The sequence below is a fragment of the Odocoileus virginianus genome, chromosome 3, assembly GCF_023699985.2.
Source record: "Odocoileus virginianus isolate 20LAN1187 ecotype Illinois chromosome 3, Ovbor_1.2, whole genome shotgun sequence".
NCBI lineage: Eukaryota > Metazoa > Chordata > Mammalia > Artiodactyla > Cervidae > Odocoileus > Odocoileus virginianus.
The window spans coordinates 40749309-40763131 of NC_069676.1; the positions used below are offsets into that span (position 1 = coordinate 40749309).

At 58.9% G+C, this 13823-nt stretch overlaps 1 protein-coding gene across 1 annotated transcript in view; it reads left to right on the plus strand.

Annotated features, from left to right (window-relative positions):
* APC2 (APC regulator of WNT signaling pathway 2) overlaps window positions 1–13823 on the plus strand; it is a 23475-nt gene continuing 9652 nt past the window's right edge. The window contains 13 exon segments of the mRNA XM_070465315.1: window positions 1–107; window positions 6712–6870; window positions 7025–7115; window positions 7207–7387; window positions 8185–8293; window positions 8416–8532; window positions 9105–9182; window positions 9338–9436; window positions 9895–10285; window positions 10785–10880; window positions 12799–12938; window positions 13288–13365; window positions 13512–13628. Of these exon segments, the coding sequence (XP_070321416.1) occupies window positions 54–107; window positions 6712–6870; window positions 7025–7115; window positions 7207–7387; window positions 8185–8293; window positions 8416–8532; window positions 9105–9182; window positions 9338–9436; window positions 9895–10285; window positions 10785–10880; window positions 12799–12938; window positions 13288–13365; window positions 13512–13628 (1710 nt within the window). The 5' untranslated portion in view covers window positions 1–53.

Consider the following 13823-nt stretch of genomic DNA (forward strand, 5'->3'; position numbering starts at 1 on the left):
ACCCCCAGCAGTCGAGGGGCGGGGCGCGGGCTGGTGGAGGTGGCCACAGCTCCATGGGGCTCCTGGGGCTGCTGAGCCTGCTGCACTCGGCCTTCTTCCGGGACCAGGTAGGCCGCGGGGGTCCAGGCCTAGTGGGTGGGGTCTGGCCGTGGGTGCGGCTGAGGCGCGTAGAGCCGCAGCCGGGGATGCAGTGAGGACCGCGAGGAGGCGTCGGGGCACGCGCAGTGAATCTCCGCGAGTCTGGGGTCTTGCGCGATCGCTGTGGAGACCGTTGCCAGGGAAACCGTCTCAGGTCGTTCGCAGGGCTGGGAGCCCCTCCCCCGGGCCGCAGTCAACCTCCCCCCACTCCCGGGTTTGCGCAAGCGCGGTCACCTCGTGCCCAGCCTAAAGCCTCCAGGAAAGACTTCCTCCAGACCCCTCCTCACTGAGCGGACCTGGAGACTGGTGGGAGAGGGAGGCTGCAGCTAGGGCGCACTGTGCCGAAGCTCGCCAAGCACAGGCGGGTGGAGGGACGTGCCACGCCCTGCGCCTTTCCAGGCCTCAGTTTCCTTCTCTGGACGCCGAGCGTATGAGTAACATCGCCCATGGTGATGTTAATACTAATGTCCATCCCACCGGGCCCGAGCGCTTTGCTACCTCTGACATCCTAATCCTGGGGCTCTAACATCCCCTCCTTAGGAGGAAACTGAGGCTGGGGGATGCAGCGGGGAGCCCCCAAGGTCATGCCTAGAGCTGGGCTGGAGCCTGAGCGTGGAGCAGATACGCCCGCACATGACACAGCCAGGAGGCCGGCGGGAGCTATCCACGGTGCTGACGGGCTGCGCGCCCGGCCCCTCCACTCCCGGGAAACTGAGGCCCAGAACCGCTGTCAGGCGACCAGGATTCAGGGATGCGGCCTGGCCTGGCAGGCTCCACCCCTCTCCCACCTCCAGTGGCATTTTCTCCTCACCTGTCAGGGCCCTGTTCAGTCACCTAACCTGAGCCCATCTCTGTGGTCTCATGACCATCTGGTGTCTTCCTGTTCCCACGACGCCATCATCCAGCTCCGAGTCGGGGGCCACTTCTGGTTTCGTCTCCAGCTCCTGACACAGCTGAGGCTCAGTGGGGGAGGGCAGAGAATCAAGGCGGCAGAGATGCTCATCGAGGTCAGGCTCAGAAGACCCAAGAGTGAACCTGGCTGTGTGCCGGACCAAGTGCTGGGGTGGGGGTGGGGAGAAGACAGCCCTGTGCACTAGGGGGTGCAGATGATAGCAGGGATGGAGACTGGGAGGGGACCCCCCACTAGACCTGGGCACTGCTTCTCAGCACCTCCCAAGACTGAGCCTGGGGTTCTGGGAGCCTCTGAGGGTTACGAAGGCTCTTGTGGTTCTAGAATTTCCAGTGATGCACATTCTGGCTGTGCCTCAGAGATTTACAGGGTCAAGTCTTGGGTGATGTCAGCGACATGATGTTCCAGAAGCTTGGGGACAGGGCATTTTGCCTTAGGGTCTCGGCCCTCAATACTTCAGCCACCTGATGCAAAGAGCTGACTCACTGGAAAAGACCTTGATACTTTGGAAATTTGAAGGCAAAATGAAAAGGGGGAGGCAGAGGATGAGATGGTTGGATGGCATCACTGACTTAATGGATATGAGTTTGAATAAACTCCAGGAGACAGTGAAGGACAGGGAAGTCTGGCATGCTGCATGCAGTCCATGAGGTCGCAAAGAGGCAGACATGACTTAGTAACTGAACAATAACAATCCAGCCCTCATGCGCTCTAGCCTTCCAGGTCAAAGACACACCCAGAGTGGTGAGAAATGTCCAGGGAGGATCTAGTGGGACTCCTGCATGAATTTAGGCAACATGCTTCCTGCCCTGAGCCTCAGTTTGCCCCTGTGTATGAGGATAAGACTGGTCATTGGACCCTCCAAGTCCCTGCCAGCTCTAATGTTCTGGCTGAGGACAGTGTCATCTGAAACTGGGTGGGGGAGCTAAGATTTCATCCCATGGGGGTGGGGGCAGTGATTCTCCAACCCACCTCCCAGTGAACCAAGTGGGAAACTGAGGTCAGAGAGAGATGTGCCCAAGGTTGTAGAGGGGAGTCAAGGTGGAGCTGAAGCTGAGGCCCTGGGCTCTGTCTTCTCCCCACTCCCACTCAGCCCCAGGAATCCTCCATGGGGACTGCCCCTGCTCTAAAGGCCTCATCATTTTCCTGATCCAACCCCACCACCCTCTGTCCTCTGTGGCCCCACCAGAAGCCTGTATGCCTCGAGTGGCCTCTGATCTTTCCTGGCTCCAAGCATCAGACCTGCTGTTCCCTCAGCCTGGAAAGCTTTTCCCTTCCTTAATCCCATGCCCAATTCTGATTCATCCTGAAGGGGTCCAGCACCCATGTCCTCTTCTCAGTGCAGCCTCCCCAGCCTCTGAAAGGACTTCTTCTGCCCGCTGCACCCCCCTTCTGAGCCCTGCAGGCTGGGGACAGCAATGTCCAGCTCTAGAGGCTCTGGGACAGTCAAGGTCTGCATCCTCTCAGGGCCCTCAGCATTGTCATCCCAGGATGGGGCACACGGGGCCTCCTGCAACTCACCCAACAGGAAACAACGTGGTCCTTGTGTCCTTGGCTGCCCCTCCTGTCCTGGCCTTCCTTGCACCAGCCCTTGCAAGGGCTGCAGCCACCTTCCCATTTTATAGAGAGAGAAATGGGAGGGTCTCCAGGTGAATGACAGTTTGCTCTGGTCCCCCAGCCAGGAGAAGATGGAGGCAGGTCTCGAAGCTGTGTCTTGTGGCCCTGGTGCCTCCTTCATAGCTTTGGGCACCAGGCAGCCTGAGCCGCAGCTACAGATTCAGCTTCTGGGTGTTAAACCCTCAAGTGGCCTCCAGGGACTCATTGAGGATCTGATACAGCTGGGGATGGGTACTCTGGGGACCCCAGACCTACCCCTCTGGCTTCCCTTATGCAAGGCTGAATTGTGGATTCCACCTGGGACAGAGTCAGAGAGATTCAGAGAAAGTCAGGGACAGAGGAATGTGGGGAGGGACATGGAGTCACGGAGGTGCTGACACACTCTGCCAAGGAAGCGGGGAGAAATACAGGGTCCCAGGTGCTCCCCAGCGTGCCTGCCCACCCCCCAGCTCACCTCCCTATACTAGTCAGGACCCTCGAGGCCCTCCAGCTGTGTCCCCAGTCCTGGCCTGCCCTAACCCATCGGAACAAGGCCAGGCTGGATCCGTGGGGAAGCGTTTCCTGCCCCACCGCCCCTGGGGCTGCCCTCCCTCCACCCTGAGATTCTGATGTAACACCCAGGACTGGATGCTTTACTCTCAGATTCTTCAGATTCAGCCACTGCAGGTTCTAAGAGGCCATTTCACCCCGAAATGGAGTAGAGGACAAGAGGTCATGATCATTGGGGCGCTTCCTTTCATTAGGGGGGGTTCACCCACACACATACACACCCCCCCTGAACCCTAGCGAAGGCCCGACGCCCCGCAGCCAGAGGCGGTCCCCGCCCCGGGCCGCCATTGGCTGTTGCCATGGCACCAGCCCATCTTCCCGCGCCGCCATTGGCCGCCGCGCCTGCATCCATCCCGCATCTTCCCCCGCTCCCGGTGGTCTAGCCCAGCGCCCTGAGCGGCGGCGCCGCCTGGCGAGGCCCAGACCGGGCTTTGTCCGCCCCGGAGCCCCCTGTCAGAGCCGCCGAAATCCCGGAGCCCTGGAACCTGGGCCACGCGGCCGCCCCAGCCCTGGAAGACTGGGAGCTTGGGCGGGGCCGGCGTAGCTGCGCGGAGGGAGGAAGACCCAAGCCCTCCGCACCGCACCGCAGCCAGCCCAACCCAATGAAATAAAGTAAGCGGGCGCCTTCCTTGGGTGGAGGGCAGGGAGGGCAGCCTCCTCCTCGCCAGCAGTCTCCATCCTTTTCTCTCTGCCTTGCCTGTAAATACACAATGTGGAGACTCCATTTCTTCAGGGTGGAGCCAGAGGAGAAACTGTGTCCCAGGGAGCTAGGCTTCTGCGTCGCTGCAGCTAGTCCCATGCAAACACCCACTCACAGGTTTCAACACCCAGGCCTCCCAGAGTCTGCGGGCTGGCCAGTGTGCCTAGGGGGATGCTGCTGCGTCTCTCTGGGTGTCAGTTGAATCAGAGGAAATGCGGCCTCTCGCTGCTCATTCAGACAAACCCCTAGCTGTAGGTGCTTTCCTATTGGCGATGGAGATGTCTGATGCAGTCCCTCGAGGCAGCCTGGGATGAAGGGCAGGCAGGAGGGCTTCCAGGAGGAGGCTGCACTGTGAGGGATGGCAGGAGTCAGGAGAGGTGTTCTGGTCAGGAGAACTGCATGTGTCAAGGCCTGGGGTGGGGGAAGAAAGAGCTGCCAGGGGCAGTGACGTGGGGCCTCTGTGAAGGAGTCACAGCTTATGCTGAAGGCCCCGGGGAGCCCTGGAGGCATTGGCACAGGGGAGAAATGGGGTCCAGCTTGTGATTTTCCAAGTTCCCTCTGACTGTGAAAAGTGGATCGTGGGAGGCCAGGAAGGGGCTGGCGAGGCTGCCCTGAGAGGGTCCCCCCAGGGCAGAGCTTGAGGTGGGTGATGAGAGTGTGGGGTTAGAGACCCAGGTTGGAATGAGAGGGGGAAGCCCGGGGGGTGGCACAGCTGCCAAGTTCAGTCTGATGGGGACATAGCAGTAACTACTAGGTGTGAGGGGAGTGAAAGGTCTGAAGTTCCACTGGGCCATTCCAGAAGAGCCCGTGAGGGCAGCCTTGGGAGGGGGCTGCAGGCGGGTTCTGGGTTTGGGGAATGGGAGGGTTATGCCCGGGACTACTGCTCCCCCTGGGTGGGCACGTGTGGTGGCCTCCACCAGGACACAGGGCCCCCGCTGGACCCCAGGGGTCTCACCACAACTCCAGTCCATCCTGATGCCCAGCTGGGACCCCTGGCTGAGTCATAGGCAGGATCAGTACTGTGGTGGGAGGGGAGGCTGTGGTCTTCGGGCACCAGTCTCCCCCACCTGACACGCTGTCTCCCATAGGACTGTCTTGTCTGCCTGTCACTTGTGGTTTGCTCCATGACAGCCATCCCACCTAGCCCTCTAGTCTCCCACAAGACAGGCCTGGCAGATCGAGTTCTCCCCATTTTTCAGACGTGCAAACTGAGGCTTGCAGAGAGGGCGGGGCTGGTATACCTCCAGCACTGCCTGGACTTGTGAGCACTTGCAGGGCAGTGTCTGAGTTCCATGCACGCCTGGTGCATCCCCCACCACCCGGCTCAGCTTCTCTCTCTGGGAACAGTCTAATGGTGGTCGCTGAGACTCAGGACTGTGACAAGGTGTCAGATGACAGAGCCAGGCACGCAGTAGATCCTCTGAGTGATTAGAAAGGACTGACTCCATGTCCTGCCTGGAGCCAAGCCCCCGCACCCCCACTCCAGGCTCAGCTGTGCCCTTGGGATCCCTAGGGTGAGTGGGGGGCTCCTTGGTGGGGGAGAGAGAGAAGAATGAGTGAAAAAGTGAATGAATGGATGCGGCCAGGTGGTGGAGGGGGAAGGGAGGGGGCAGGGGTGGCTGACTGATTGACTTGGGGAGGGGGCTCCGAGGGAGGAGGTGGCGGAGGAAATGAGCTGCCATTGGTGTGCCTCAGACAAAGGCGGAGGGAGGGGGCATGGGCTGATGGGAAGGGAACAAAGAGGGAAGGGGGGCTGGTGGTGGGATCGCACCGTCAGGAGGGCGAAGACGAGGGAGGAGGCACTGGCCAGCTGGACAGACGGAGGAGGTTGGGCCGAGTGAGGAAGGACAGCCAGACACACAAAGAAGCAAGCGGCTGTGGCCATGTGCTGGGGATGGGGCAGGAGGTCCCGGGGACGACAGGGGCTAGCAGAGGGCTGACCAGAGGGGCACCGGGCCGAGCAGGTAGGTACTCTGGATCCAACTGCTGCTTGGATGGGTGTTGGGGCTGCAGGTGTCCAGGTTCCAGACCCCTAGGTGACCCTCACGCTTCTGGGTCTGTCTGTCCAACTGTACAGTTGCCAGGGCTCCACCATCAGCTTGTCCACCACTTTCTTAGAACCTTCATGGCATTCTTATTGTCCATCATCTGGGCCAGCTGGCAGTCTATCCACTCAGCCTCTGGGCAGATGTGCTCATTCAGGAGAGGGTCTTGGTTTATCATCTGTCTGTCTGTCTGTCTCTGGCTGTGTGTCTGTAAGCCTGGTGGCATTGGGCTGGAGAGCCCACCTGCAAGTTTAAATTATCAGGTTGGGGAGTACCTTGGTGGTCCAGGGGTTGAGACATAGCCTTGAATGCAGGGGGTGTGGGTTCAATCCCCGGTTGGGAAACTAAGGTCCCACATGTCGTGGATTTGGCCAAAAATTAATAATAATAATAAAATTAAATTGTCAGGCCATATGTCTGTATAGCTGACTGTCCGTTTGTGTGTCCAGAAGCCCCCACAATGAGGGCCAGCATCTGTCTGTGTCTTGTCTATTGGTCACTTCGGCTGTCTGTCTGAAAACCTGTCCAATGGCTCAGTCCCTCTGTCTCCTGTTGTCCCTGCCTGCCTGTGTCTGTCAACCCATCTGCCAGGTGGTCTGTCCCCCAGACTCCCTGGGCCAGCACCATCCTGCCTGCAACATTCAGCCACCCTGCCTGAGATCCACCCAGGGCTGGGTGGGAGGGCCAGAACCTAGCTCAGGGGCTGCCTTCTCCCCAGACCCTTGGATGATCCCTCTCTCCCATGGCCCCAGGCACTGCAGGAGCTGAAGATGACGAGCTCCGTGGCGCCCTATGAGCAGTTGGTGCGGCAGGTGGAGGCCTTGAAGGCCGAGAACAGTCACCTGAGGCAGGAGCTTCGGGATAATTCAAGCCACCTGTCCAAGCTGGAGACAGAGACATCAGGAATGAAGGTGTGAGGGGGAGGCGAGGCGAGGCAGAGGACACAGCCTGTGGCACAGGGACAAACACAAGGGATGAGTGGGCAGGACGAGGGCATCTAACAGATGGCCAGACCCAGAGCTCCCAGGCATTACCGACCACTGTCTTTCCTGCCTCCATCTTCAGGCAGTCCTGCAGCACTTACAGGGCAAGCTGGAGCAGGAGGCCCGTGTGTTGGTGTCCTCCGGGCAGACTGAGGTGCTGGAACAGCTGAAAGGTGAGGCACTGACCTGGGACTTCCTCTGCATACTGCGGGGAGGGGAAGCAGGGAGAGGTGCTTATCTTCACCTCTCTCCATGCCCACCCAGCCCTGCAGATGGACATCACCAGCCTGTATAACCTCAAGTTCCAGCCCCCAGCTCTGGCCCCCGAACCCACTGCCCGGACCCCTGAGGGAAGCCCAGTGCATAGCTCTGGGCCCTCCAAAGAGAGCTTTGGGGAGCTGAGCCGGGCCACCATTCGGCTCCTGGAGGAACTGGACCGGGAACGGTGAGATGGGGGGATCTCCACCCACCTTGTGAGTCCTCCTGCCCCCACCCCACCCCACCCTACCCACTGCCCCCAGGGGGCTGGTACCTCAGCCCCTTTCCCTGGCCCAACTGACCTCAACTGGAGGACAAAGAGGAGGGGGGTGTTCCTGCTGAGGGGAAGACTCCTGGGAGACGTCCCCAGGGGTCCCGGACACACAGGCATTGCCAGGGACAAGGCTGTGTCCGGTGCCAAGGCTCAGAGTCAGGCCTGGAGCCAGGGGGACTCAAGGCAATCTTTGTGGAGAAAGGGCTGCTGCCCAAGAAACCTGGGCCTGAGGCCAGAAGAAGGCAGGGTCTGTGTGCCTAGCTCAGCTGGGTCGTGTAGGGTCAGGTAGAACAGCTCTGGAGCAAGCTGGAGTTAACTGTATGCTTTGCTGTCTGACCTCAAGCAGGAACCCTAGCCCCTGCCAGCCTCAGATTTCTGCCCTGTAGAATGGGAATAACAGTGTCTCTGCACAAGGCATGAAGAAGTCTGAGCCTCAAGTTTACCCTGTGTAGGCTAGAAGGCCATTATCCAGTGTTGCAGAGGTGTTAACCTCTTCAGAGCCTCTCTCCGAGGATCACAGTTTACAAATGAGTTGCCTTTTGTACTTTCAATTAATTTCTCCACCCCATCCCACCCCAGTCCCGGGAGTGCTATGGGCGCTGAGACTGCCACACTGCCTTTTAAACATGGCACCCAAGAAGTGTTCATTAAAATCAGGGTAGACAGCTCCCGGCCTGTGAGCCCGCGCCCACCGACCTGCCCTCCCCCAGGTGTTTCCTGTTGAATGAGATTGAGAAGGAGGAAAAGGAGAAGCTCTGGTATTACTCGCAGTTGCAAGGGCTATCTAAGCGCTTGGATGAACTCCCGCACGTGGAGACGGTGAGCTCCCGGGGCGGCCCAGGGGTCCACAGGGCCCCGCCTATGGCGGGGGGCGTGGAGCGGAGGTGGAGGCCCCTCCCCCTCCCGGGAGCCCCCTCACGGGGCCCGTCCGCCCCTCCCAGCAGTTCTCGATGCAGATGGATCTGATCCGGCAGCAGCTGGAATTCGAGGCTCAGCACATCCGCTCGCTGATGGAGGAGCGCTTCGGCACCTCGGACGAGATGGTGCAGCGGGCGCAGGTACGGCGCGGGCGGGGCAGTGCACCAGTGGGCGAATCAGAGCGCAGATCTTGTGGGAGGAGTCTGGGTTAGTGCGGGGTTATATATACCTGTGGGCGAATCAGAGCGCAGAGGCTCCTGTGGGTGAGGCCTGTCGCAGGTGGCAGAGCCACAGCTAGAGCGGGTTTAGGCCGGACCCAGTACAGAGGGCAGAGTACCCGGGCGATGGGGACGGAGCCGACAGTGCGAGGAACCGAGTCTGAACAAGACTTGGGCGTTGCCAATCAAATGGCGGGACCAACCAAGTCAGAAAGTTGAGTGTGTTTGGAGGGCAGCCAGGGGTCTAAGTTTTGGGCGGGTCCAGAGTCCGGGGTTAAGGGTTGGACCTTGGGTGGGGCCAGGAAGAGAGTGGAGTCAAGTAACTGGGTGGGGTTTAGAGTGGGAGGGCCACATCGTGGAAGAAGCCCAGGGTCAGAGCCCAGGGGCTTTGGCAGTGGATGTGGCCGATTTGAGCTGAGGGCGGGGCCATATTGGGAAGTGCGCGGAGTTGGGATGGGTCAGGATTTCCACAGCGTGCATTTTCTCCCACTCAGATCCGTGCTTCCCGCTTGGAGCAGATCGACAAGGAACTGCTGTCCGCGCAGGACCGGGTGCAGCAGACTGAGCCCCAGGTACCAGGGGGTAGGAGCTAGGGCCCTAGCAGGTGATGACAGCCAAGGCAGTAAGGAGACCCCCAGGGCCCTACCCCCACTACGTTGTCATGGCAGCCTGAGAGCTTTGTATGGTGCCCCTGGGCAGAAACCACAGGCCTGGCGCTCTCCCACAGGCCTTGCTGGCGGTGAAGTCGATGCCCATGGACGAGGACGCCGAAAATGAGGTCCCCACGCACCCTGAGGATGGTGCCCCTCAGCCGGGCAACAGTAAGGTGAGGGGAGTCCAGGTTGGGGGATGCTCACAGGCGGGGTGGAGGGATGGCGGCAGCTTGGTTGGGATACACTGTGAAGTGGGTCCTGTACCCCTACTGCATTTGAAGGCCCTTCCTCCCCAGACCTCCATACAGCTTATCCAGGTGTGGGATGGTCGCCCTGAGTTGGAGTGCTTGGTGAGGCTGGGTTGTAGTCTGGAGCCTGGCGTTGGTGTGGCTACCTGTCCTGTATATTTGGAGGGCATGCTAGCTTAGGAGTACCCATGGTGCCGGTGGGCATCACGGACTGGGGGCGTCTCTGCAGTAGGGTGTATGTGTGTGTTCTCTGGGAGGATGCAGGGTGAGTGAGGGCTAGCATGATGGGACTCCCTTGTTTAGGGGGAGTCACCAGAGGCTGGGGGACTGTCCCTGGCTGGGGAGTGCAGGCTCCCCACCCTGACATCTCCTGCCCCTCACAGGTGGAGGTGGTCTTCTGGCTCCTGTCCATGCTGGCAACGCGGGACCAGGAGGACACGGCGCGGACACTGCTTGCCATGTCCAGCTCACCTGAAAGCTGCGTGGCCATGCGCCGCTCAGGCTGTCTGCCGCTGCTGCTGCAGATCCTGCACGGCACTGAGGCCGGGGCTGGGGGTCGCAACGGGACCCCGGGGGCTCCGGGAGCCAAGGACGCGCGCATGCGTGCCAACGCAGCGCTGCACAATATCGTCTTCTCTCAGCCCGACCAGGGGCTGGCACGCAAGGAGATGCGCGTGTTACATGTGCTGGAGCAGATCCGCGCCTACTGCGAGACCTGCTGGGACTGGCTGCAGGCCCGGGATGGCGGGCCTGAGGGCGGCGGTGCCAGTGCTGGTGAGTGCACATCCTGGGCTCCCCGCGGGGCAGGGCAGCACCCTGGGGTGTCAGGGGCCTCTGGCTTCTCCTGGGCACCTGCTTTGTGCCTGGCGCTGGCTGAGGTCTCATGGGAACCTGTGAAGATAGACTGGTGAAGGGACAACCAGGAACAACCCAGGCCGCGGGGTAGATGTTCAAGAAACCATGGATTGTAGGCAACCCTCCAAACGTGAGTGCAGAGTTTGAGATTTCTAGCTTTTGTGGCTAATTGCAAAGTTAATTTCCGATGCTGAGCACCAGACTGGGTGAGGCAGGTCACTCCTTGTTCACTTTAGAGGTTCTGTAAAGGAGGCCCCTCTGCTCCGAGAGTGACTTCCACAAGCCCAGCGCACAGCACTTTGAAAAACTCTGGGGTTTTGGCAGGCCTGCAGAGTGCAGACTGCAGGGAGGGGCGGGGACCCACCAGGTTACATCTCCGTGAGTGGGAGGGCTCTGACCATGGTCCTTGCGCCCACAGCGCCAGTGCCCATCGAGCCTCAGATCTGTCAGGCCACCTGCGCCGTCATGAAGCTGTCCTTCGACGAGGAATACCGCCGTGCCATGAATGAGCTGGGTGAGTGTCCCTCATCAACCCCTGCCCCCGATCTGGTCCAAGGTCTCCAGGCCTCCTCCAGTGCAGGGCAGGCTCTGGGCCCTAGTGGTCCTGGGACTCAGGCAATGGGGGTAGGGGTGGGAAAGTCAGGAGCTGAGGTGAATCTAACCTACCAGTGGTCAGGGCGGGGCGACCCTGTGAAATTTTAGGTTTGGGAATATTACATCTTTTTCCTAACGAAGGTCCGTTGAAATGTTGGAAACAGAAATACCAAGGGCGCAAATTACATTCATCTGCTTTGTTTTACTGTAATACAAAATGAGGCACATACCTCTCACCTGGCAGGTGATCGGAGCACTCAGAAGTTCCCTAAGGTCTCACATGGTACAACAATGTGGGGTGAGGGGCGGGGTGGGGGGCATCTGGAGCAGTGGCCACTTTACAAGAGGGCACAGCTCTTGAGGCTTTCCTCTCTTGGCTGTTTCACAGACTCCTGGGGGTTACCAAGTCCCCTCCAGGAGGCCTGAAAGGTCACTTATTTGATGAAGTTAAGATATGATTTACCTTCTCCCCTCTTGTGGGCATGGTGTGTGCAGTGCAATTTAACAGGCACTGCTACTCTGAGGACCCCTGGGCTGTGCATTCTGGGTTATAAGATTTCTCCATTTTAATTTATAGTATGGTAAATATTTGTTACTGGAGTATAGTTGATTTATAATGTGTTGGTTTCAGGTATAAATTGATTCAGTTATATATATTCTTTTTGAATTCTTTTCTATTATGGCTTATCACAGGATATTGAATATAGTTCTCTGTGCCATAGAGTAGGACCTTGTTGTGTATCCGTCCTGCACATAATAGCTTACATCTGCTAACTTCAGCCTCCCACTCCATCCTTCCCCTTTGGCAACCACAAGTCTGTTCTCTGTGTCTGTGAGTCTGTTTGGTAGATAGATTCATTTGTCATATTTTAGATTCCACATTAAGTAACATCATATGGCTTTTGTCTTTGTCTTTCACACAAAATCTCTAGCTGCATCCATGTTGCTGCAAATGGCAATATTTTGTTCTTTTTTGTGGCTGAGTAATATTCCACTATATATATATATATATATGCTCCTAGGAGTGGATTTTTAAGATTAAGAAGCAAAAAGGCTTTGGATACCCCCCTCAACTTTGAATTATGTATCTCAACACTTTTTTCATTCTGCTATGCACATTATACACACACAGGGTCCCTTTGGAAGCTTGTAGGTTAGTGTTGCTGAGCCCCTTCCCCAGGATGGCCCCCACTGGTGTGTTCATGAGCAAAAGTACTTCACAGTCCTGAGAAGGATCCCATTGCTGAGCGAGGGGAAGGGCCATGTGTGTCTGGGTTCCTGTACCTTTTGACCATCACCCTCCACATTCGTGAGAACCCTGTGTCCTAGTGAACAGAGGGTTGTGTGTGTGGGCCATCAGCAATGGCTCCTGAGCATATGCCATCTGGTCCGTCCTGGGGATGTGGCACGGCACAGCCTCCCGCCCCACCCTCAGTGGTTCGCCGTCTAATGGTTTTGAGGCTTCTTGTTTGGGAAGTTGGGGGGCTTCCCTGAGGAAGTGACTCTTGAACAGAAGGGGACACAGGAAACTAGGTGGACAGTGGGGAAGAGCACCTGGGCAGAGGGAATAGCACATGCAAAGACTCTGTAGTTGGACCACGTGTGACTGGAGACTGAGAGTGGAAAGGAGGCAGGCGTGGAGGCACAGGGCACTGAGGGGAAAGGCAAGCCTGCCAGCAGGCTATCTGGAAGAGGTGTCCTCAGAGTCGGGTTTCAAAAGTAGGCTTGAGGAGAGCAGACTGGGGGTGGGAGAGAAGGGAGGGTGTATAGCAGAGTGACCTGTGAGGCGGGATGGCTGGGGGCACCTGACGACCCTTGTGCTGCCGGGCCCCCCACAGGTGGGCTGCAGGCAGTGGCGGAGTTACTGCAGGTTGACCATGAGATGCACAAGATGACCCGGGACCCTCTCAACCTGGCCCTGCGCCGATACGCCGGCATGACCCTCACCAACCTCACCTTCGGGGATGTCGCCAACAAGGTGCCTGGGTGGGCGGGTTGGCCTCACCCGGCCCGGAGTAGCACTGAGCTGTGGGACAGGTGGGGAGACTGAGGCCCAGCTTCTCCCTCAAGCAGGCCACTGTCCTCTTGGCCACTCTGCCCTGTGGACTACGGGGCCTCTGGGCTGTGGATGGAGGGCTGGAGGGGAGACCAGTGTTTGCATCTGCCTGAGCCACATGGCTCATTTGGGCAATGAAGTCACTGCTTCCCTCCCTCCATGGTGGTGAAGATGGGGGTGGGGTTCATGCTCCAGCACATTGCAAGTGCTTGGTTGACACTTGCCCCACCTGTCCCCCCGACATGGCATGACTTCCCTGTGCCCACCACAGGCTGCACTGTGCGCCCGCCGGGGCTGCATGGAGGCCATTGTCGCCCAGCTGGCATCAGAGAGTGAGGAGCTGCACCAGGTATCAGGAGGCTGTGGGAACACGGGGGAGGGGGGAGGGGGAGGAGGGCATCCCCTGTGCTTTGCTGTGTGCCAGCTGCTGCAGGCCTTTAGGGTGGGAGCCTGGCCCAGGCCCACCCTGCCTGCCCTGCCCCGCCCCGCCCCCAGGTCGTGTCTAGCATCCTGCGCAACCTGTCCTGGAGGGCTGACATCAACAGCAAGAAGGTGCTGAGGGAGGTGGGCAGCATGACTGCCCTGATGCAGTGTGTCCTGCGAGCCACTAAGGTGGGTGTTAAGTGGGGCGGCTGGGGGGCGGGGCAGCCAGGGTGGGCAGGAGGCACTGGTGGCAGGTGGTGAGTTCTCCACCTGGGGGGAAACCAAGTCAGACAACCCACTGCTTGGCAACGGGCCCACACCTGGGGCTTCCAACATTGCCGCTCAGAGAACCTGTCATAGCTGACTCCATTACTTGTTAAATTT